Source organism: Numenius arquata, chromosome Z (genome assembly GCF_964106895.1).
Source record: "Numenius arquata chromosome Z, bNumArq3.hap1.1, whole genome shotgun sequence".
In the NCBI taxonomy this organism is placed as follows: domain Eukaryota; kingdom Metazoa; phylum Chordata; class Aves; order Charadriiformes; family Scolopacidae; genus Numenius; species Numenius arquata.
Genome location: NC_133616.1, coordinates 12,080,670 through 12,088,331, shown reverse-complemented (window position 1 = coordinate 12,088,331; position 7,662 = coordinate 12,080,670). Strand labels below are relative to the sequence as shown.

Sequence of the window (7,662 nt, the reverse complement as noted above, 5' to 3'; positions counted from 1 at the left end):
CATGAAAAAATACTGCTTAGGGTCATGTCTGACATGAATTGACTAGCAAAGTTACTGTTCGACTTGACGGCCATCAGCACGCTTAATTCAGCTCCTCCAAAGCCGGCCAAAGGTAATAGCCCCTCAGTGAGATAAGCATAATTCATCCCCATCCACTGGATGTGCTACAGTGGCTTCATCATTCCGGAACCGAAATGAGTTTGCCATGAAATGAAAGGGAAATAAAGTACAAGGGAAAAACCTTCACTTGTAAGTGTCATTAAACATTCAGAAATCCAAGGCTACTTTCCTGTACTGACTGTAACATTCAATTTTATTGATATTATTTCTTCAAAGAGAGGTAGTTGCTTTCTTTGAATAAATAACATTCTCAATAAAACTTGAGATTCAACTTAGATTGAACTTTAAAATCTACTTCTGTTGAAGAGTTATTTTGCTCCTTATAAAGACACAGCATTATTGTCCTGTTTTAAGAATTTCTTTGTAATATTGAAAGAACCCTTCCACCACACATACCTCAACATCTGTATCATATATATGTCTTATATAATGTTATACTAAAGTATGCTCCCCTCTGATGCATGATGTATTTCCTTTATGATTAGAAAATAATAGGCTTTTTTCTATTTAATATACTATATTTTTATGTCAAGTTTTATGTCATGTTTTGAACATTTTTTCATACTATTCTTTGAGCCTAACAAGTACCATTCAATTAATAGTTGATGAAATACTCATTTCATACACAGGGGGTGCACATATTTGTATTTTTTATAAATATTATATATACGTACAAATATATACATACATACAATATAAACTAGACCTATGCAACATCATGTTAATTCATAGAATTGTAATGTTTAGTCTACAAAGCAATATCCTGTAACAAATAACCTTTCAATAAAGACAGTGGTTAACTTAACAAATGAAATAATCCCACCACCAGGTCCCTGTCCATGCTTTAGAAAACAAGAGCAGTCAGAAACCGAGCACCTGGCCTTGTGATATATGTTTCCAAGTTCCAAGACACTGACACTATTTTTGGTTTCTTCCTGCAGGTGGTCTGAGCTCGTTGGTGAAATGTAGCTGTGGTTTGGGGGACCAGAGGGCAACAGGGGAAACCAGGCTCCCGGAAGTCTTCTCAGACCAGGCTGAAGGGCAAGTTCTGTCTTGCCCCAAGTCTCCCCATCGCATGGTGAGGAGCTCTGCTACCTTTTTTTTTCCACTTGGCATTCATACGCCAATATTGCCGTAACGCTCTTCAAAGAAATCATGTGGTGACAGCCATCCTTCAGCGGCCGCAGGCAGCAAAGCGCAACGCAAAGAGCTTTCATCATCTCCCAGTGTCAGCGAAGTCTCTTGTTCCAAATCCACAAAAACCAAGGTCTTCCCCTGCTTTCCCGGGCACCGTGTCCGAGGGGAGCTCACGTTTCCGGGCAGAACAGCTTTGTCAGGAGGTTCAGAATCTTCTGCCGCAGGTCCCACTTGTCGCCGATCCTGCGCAGCTGCAGGGCGCACTCCGCCACCACCTCCCGCTCTGCAGGGGACAAGCCGTCAGACACCCGCACCGCCGCCTGCCCGCCCATAATTATTTTCAATTTTAATGAGATCTTGGCAATACTGTATTTTTTATTTTTTTTTTTTTTTCAATTTTTTCCCCTTTTTTCTCAGTATTACCCATCACCACCGCCAGTACCCTCCTCGCGTTCACACGGGTGGCCTGCGGCCCCCTCCTGCCGCGGGTGCTGCCCCCGCTCCGGGTGCTGGAGCCGGGGAGGGCAGCGGTCGAGGGGGAGAACCGCCCCCCCCGCCCCGTGTGTGTGTGTATGTGTGTGTGTGTGTGTGTTTCCCCACCTCACCCCGCTCCCTTCACACCCCGGTACCTGCTGGAGCGGCGGGGGTCGTCGCTTTCCGTACGGTCCTGCCGGGTAACATCGCGACGCTGGGATGCGGACCTCAGGGATACGGACCGCAGGGATGCGCACCGGAGCTGAGGCGTACGATGAGGCGAAGGGCACCGTACGGCGGCGGCAGCGGAATGCGGGCGAACGGGGCGGAGCGCGGCAATAAAAGCGGCGGGGCGGCGGGGCTTTCCCCGCGCCGTGACGTAGGAAACCGCGCGGGAATCCCATCCCCCGCCTCCCGCCTTTCTCCCTCCCGGCCTCCCTCCCTCCCCACCCCCCGCACCGGGCGGGCAGGTGGCGGCGTGCCGGAGCCCGCCCCGTGCCGTGCGGGAGTGGGGCCGGGCCCCGGGGACAGCGCCTCCCCTGCGGGACGAGGAATGGCGGGATGGGGTCTGCTGGAACGGCAGGAGATGGAGGGATTGGGCGTGCTTGGGGGAGAAGAGGTGGCAGGATGGGGTGTGCTCAGGGAAGAGGAGATGGAGGCATGGGGTGGGCTTCTGATAGGGCAAGAGGGGTGGCAGGATGGGGTGTGCTCAGGGAAGAGGAGATGGAGGCATGGGGTGGGCTTGTGGTGGGGCAGGAGAGGTGGAGGGATGGGCTTTGCATCTTCTAGGTGGAGAGGTGGGGTGGTCTTGTGCTAGGCAAGGAGACATGGGAGAGTGGGGCTGTGCTTTTGTGGTGGTCCAGGAGAGATGGACGGGGTTGCACCTGCAGTGAGGAAGAAGAGGTGGAAGGATGGGGTGTTCTTGGACAAGCAGAAACAAGGGATGGGATGTGCTTGTGGTGGGCAAGAAGACATGGGGGGATGGCTGTGCTTGTTCTTAACCAGGAGATGCTCCTGACACAGTGCTGTGGTATTATTCAAGGTGATGGTGGCCTTGGCTTCAAACAAGCCATAGGGAAACAACCTGGCCCATTTCATGGGTCATTTTCGACTTAGGGGTTCCCTCCCACTGCTGGATCCTCCCTGCGGCCGTGCAGTGTCTGGTCAGCATGTCGCTGGCTGACACGCACCAGGGCATGGTTACCCGCTCTGGCTGTAATCTTAGATGATGATTTTTACAAGAAACAGGAGCTGGAATTATGAAGTCACCCTTGTGACTTCGTGATTGTTGCACGGTGTTGGGAGAGCTGCCAGTGATATGTGAGTCACTCATTAGCCTCCTGTCCCTCGGAGAGTTGATATTATTTGGTGCAGAGGCACCTAAGATGGTCTTTTTAGGGAGCAAAAGAAAACACCTTGATTTAAAGAAAGCACAGATGGGCCAGACATAACAAAGAACTGATTTGTGGCTGGAAGCCACTAAATGCCCACCTCTCCCATCACAACACAGCTTCAAGCAGGAAAAGACACTGTGGTGTAATGCAGACACATAAGGGGCTGTCGAGAAGCTCATTTCTGTGGGATAGGAGGCTCTAAAGTCAAGTGTCTAGGAATGCTGACGACTTTGAGTTCACCAGCTCAGCTCAGAAACACTTTCTCCTGCATATTTTCTGGAAGTGATGCCCACACCTGAAAGATGGCTGGGATTTCTCTCCCTGTGTAGGGAACCTTAGCCCCTCTAGCACAGAGCGGAAGGCACAGCGGTGCTGTGGCGCTGGCATGTGGGACAGGCAGTGGTGCCAGCTCATGGACAGGGCATTTCTCAGGGTGAGATGTCCAAATGAAGGCTACGGCTGGATGAGGCTTTTCCACAGCCATTCCCAAGACAGTGCCTGGGCGCTGACATCCTGCACCTCATCCCGCAGTGCACTCTGCTGGGCTGTGACGTGTCAGAGCATCTTAGGTTGGCCGTGGAGGAGTTTCTGACATTTTTGAGAAGGTATTGCCTTCATCTCTCGTTCTTTGGTATATAACCCATATGGCATAGCAGCTTATTTGCTTGACTCAATGTGTTTAGAGTTGTTTTTCAGCTGTGAACACCCTTGTTTGTAACCTAGCCGCGCTCAGGAAGCGCTGCCCTTTGGCCACATCGTTCCTTTTACATAAGAAACAGCTTCTTCAAAACAAGTCTGTTGGGTTTTCCATGGCTGGAAGGCCGGTAAACAGCTGAGGAGCATGTCAGGCTGTGTGATGTGTCATCCTTCTTGGTAGAGATGCTGTGGTCTGCAGCACGTGGTGCTCAGGGCTGCCTCTCATGGCTGTAGCCTGACGGCTGCTCCATAAATCATGGCAGGCCCTCCAGGACACCAGCACAGGGGGCCGGGGTGCTTACTGAGACCTCCACGTGCCCCCCAGTGCCCTCAGTGCTCCACAGTGCCAAACGCAGGGAAAGCGCCTGTGACCTCTGGCCACAGGGAAGATGCACGCACCAGTCCCTTCCAGTGCTGGGCACACAGGTGTTATTTTGCCCATTTATTTTGCTTGTTTAGGCAGAGCCAGGGATGAGCTGGGGCTTGTTCTTCTTCTTGAATTTGGGGACAGAACTAGTACTTGGGCAAGTTATTTAAATCACTGTTCCTCCACTGAGGCCAAAACCAAATGAACCTTCATGCTGTCCTGCTTAGCGACACTTCCTCACCCAAAAGGGGGGACAATCTTTAAAGGCAACTTCTCCCTGTATCTCTGCAGCAGCACCGAGAGATGGGACCTTCTTCTGTGCGTACGTGGGAGAGGAGATGCTTTCCTTGCCAGGGCAGCTCTGCACAAACCAGTCACGGGAATTAATTTATTTTCTGTATTTTATTTTAAAATAGTAGTAGGGTAATGAGAACAGTGCGGGATCTTAGCGTACAACGCAGGTTAATAGACCCGCCTGCGGCCCGGGGTATGCGAAGTGCTCACCCCTGCTGAGTGCCCCCCCATCGCTGCGCTCAGAGCCCTGTGTGTGAGCGCAGCGGTGTAAAGCAGGAAGCCCCACTGTTGAGAGGGGAGCTGGCTTGCACCACCTCGGGATCTGGCCCACCACCCCACAGGTTTTTACTGGTGTGTGACAGGTTACAGTCCCTTACGGCGGGAGCTGCACACGGCGGGGCCGCTGCCAATTATAGGATTGCACAACAGGGGCAGAGCAAAAAAAAAGTCCATTGTGGTTTCAAGGCACCAGCGAGCTCTGACTTTTTTTTTTGTTTCAGTTCCCTTAAATAAAGTGGTGTAGCTGCGGGAAGCACAGGCCTCTGGGAAGCTGCTCTACTGGAGCAGCCACAAAAGCTGTTTCTTGCCGTGGCTCCACCGAGTAGGACCATGGGTCCCCAGGTGGGCACAGCCATGGTAGGGAGCAGAGCAGCAGCCCAAGGAGTGGGAGCACCTTGGAGCACTCTTCCAGTTTATTTCTGTTTAACATCATTTAAAGTTAGCGCGATTACACAGCTGAGAAGACAGAATCATCTTGAGGTAACGTGCCCTGAGCTTGGCTGGTGTCTGGGTGATGTGGTCTAACCAGGAACATGTTATTGAAAGCCAACACGTGACAGACTCTCAGTATGAATAACACTGGCGGGCAGGCTTGCTGAAAGGAAATCGAATGTTGCAGAAATGAAATCAAGAGTAGGAGAGAAAGGAAACTAGCTGTTTTGTCTCTGAACTCAAGTTATTTGTGCTGAATCAGATTCAAGCTGGTTCCACGGTAATCTCTTGGTTATTGGAGTTCATCTTCTCATCTTCCCCAGGCTGTCTGGTGTTGACAGCTCCTGTGTTAACTGAGAAGCTGTTTGTGTCTCTCTCTCCCTTTTCCCGTTTCTGCAGACCGCAGAGTCGGCAGTTCCTGTTGATCCTCGCAGGTCCCAGCACCCGAGCAGGAAACCGGGCTCCATTGTCGGGAGCACAAACCAAAGGTCATTTCGGGAAAGCGCCAGGAGGGTGCGGCCGCCCAGAGCGAGGGTGATGATGGCCTCGGCAGGCTTATTTTGGTTCTTGTTTTTGTTCTGTTTTGTTTTTGGTGCCTTTTTTTTTTTTTTTTTTTTTCTGAAATCACTCTAACGCTTTTGTTTGCTCTTCTCTGGAGCCTTTCCTCCAGGGACCTCTCTCACCGTTATGAGCAAAGCTTCATAAATCCTTAAGTGTCAAGCATTAATCTCAACCTCACTTTTCAAGGAAACAGCTTTGATCTGTGTTAGCGATTTCTTGGTGGCAACTGTGGCAAAGCTTTGGTCTCCAGCAGCTGCTGCTGCGCTGCTGACACCTCCACTATGGTGAGGGAAGAGGTTAATGCAGATTTATACAGTTACGTGAGATATTGCAGCTAATTCGACTTTGAGTTGCTGATATGATCCAGCGCCAGACAGGAAAAGAAACTAAGGAGACCTGCCTGCCTGCTGCTCAGCTGTAACCCCCAATTGCACACATCTTCCCTGCTGTTTAAATATTACCTAATGGCCCTACCACTTGTTCTTAGACACTCCCTAATGCAGTTCACTCTTGCCTGCTTTCCTTGTAAGTTTAAGCACATAATTTTCCTAGCAAAGGATGAACTGCATGGCTTGTTCATACATCGCAGTGTTCTGTCACCAGCAGAAAGGTGAACACCCAACTTTTCCTCTGCCACCACCAGTGTGCCAAACAGGCTGCATTAACTAATTATTTCCAAAATGCTTCTGAAAGATGACTCGTGTGTGTCTGATCTGGTGCCCACCAAAGCCAGGCTGGGCAAAGCAGTTTTCCTACTGACAGTGATAATATTTGGTTGAGGATGGGGTCAGATAGCAGAGCCCCTCCTTGATACAGCTGGACTGTAAGAGAGTTTATGACAACTGTGTGCTCTTTAATCAAGGAGTAGCTGGGAGGAAGCTAGTTGACTGAATTTTCCTGGCCTTAGGTTGTTACACAGCCAATTCTAAATTAGCCGGGGCAGATTACCTGGTGACCTGAATTTTCTGTGAAAGCAGAAAGAAAAGACACTGCAGGTGGCTCCCTGTAAGGTCATTCCCGATTCAGCCTGTCACCAAAAAGCTTTCTGAAGAGCTAAAAAAGAATGTAAGATAGTGCAAATTTCACTAGGTAGTTGTTAAGAGGCTTTTAGCACTCACAAAGGTGGCAATATCCTCATAAAGGCCAATCTTTGCCACTGCTATCCAGATGAAGTAGGTATTAGTAAAGTAATATTGGTGTTGATGACTGTTTACCAGGCTGCTGGAGTGTTTGCTGAAGAACTCTCCTCCGTGTGTGTAGGTGTCTTTGCAAATGCCAATCATACCGTTAGCACAGCTGCGCCATCACTGCTGGGTTTTTAGGAGTCCTTCCTTGGATGGTGACTATGGTTATTTTCTATCTTGCTATCTTTGTTGAGAATTTGAATGTGCTCGCTCCATTTCTGGAATTCATCATTGCTTGCTGGTCTGACAGATCTTTTTCAGGCTCTGGCTACCTCCTGTTTCCCCTGTTCCTTACGCCTCCTCTGCACTTTGTCAGAATTTTTGTGTATAGTCAATGCAGCAGATGTGGGATTGAAAAAAGAAAGGGAAATCCCATGTGTGAGACGCTTGGCGCTTTCTTGGCATGCCTGTGCCTTGCAGCTGAGCCAGCAATCTGGTAACCCACACAGGGCTCATTATCAGTCACTTGCTGTGAATCACTGAAGTCTGAGAAGAGAATTAGGGAATCCAGAGGAGCTTTGCTGGATGCTGGCATGGTGACCTGGGATTCCTGGTCTGGCACCAAGCTGTTCCTCAGTGCTGCAATGTCTCCCCTCTACCCTTCCAATGCTCTTCAGTTGGGACAGGAGCTATTTTGCACAGTTAGAAGCTTCTCAGACTATTCTGAACAATATTTTCTCTGATTTGGGTTTTGGAAATGCCTTGTCTGAATAATCTCCAACTG

General features: G+C 49.6%; 1 protein-coding gene across 1 annotated transcript; it reads right to left on the bottom strand.

The window, feature by feature from the left end:
• Positions 1–1,427: 1,427 nt before the first annotated feature.
• Positions 1,428–1,938, bottom strand: PMAIP1 (phorbol-12-myristate-13-acetate-induced protein 1). The gene is made up of 2 exons (XM_074166748.1): positions 1,887–1,938; positions 1,428–1,540 (listed from the first exon to the last, which is right to left on the bottom strand). The coding sequence occupies exons 1-2, from the start codon at positions 1,936–1,938 to the stop codon at positions 1,428–1,430; spliced, it is 165 nt and encodes a 54-aa protein (XP_074022849.1).
• Between the last annotated feature and the right edge of the window lie 5,724 nt (positions 1,939–7,662).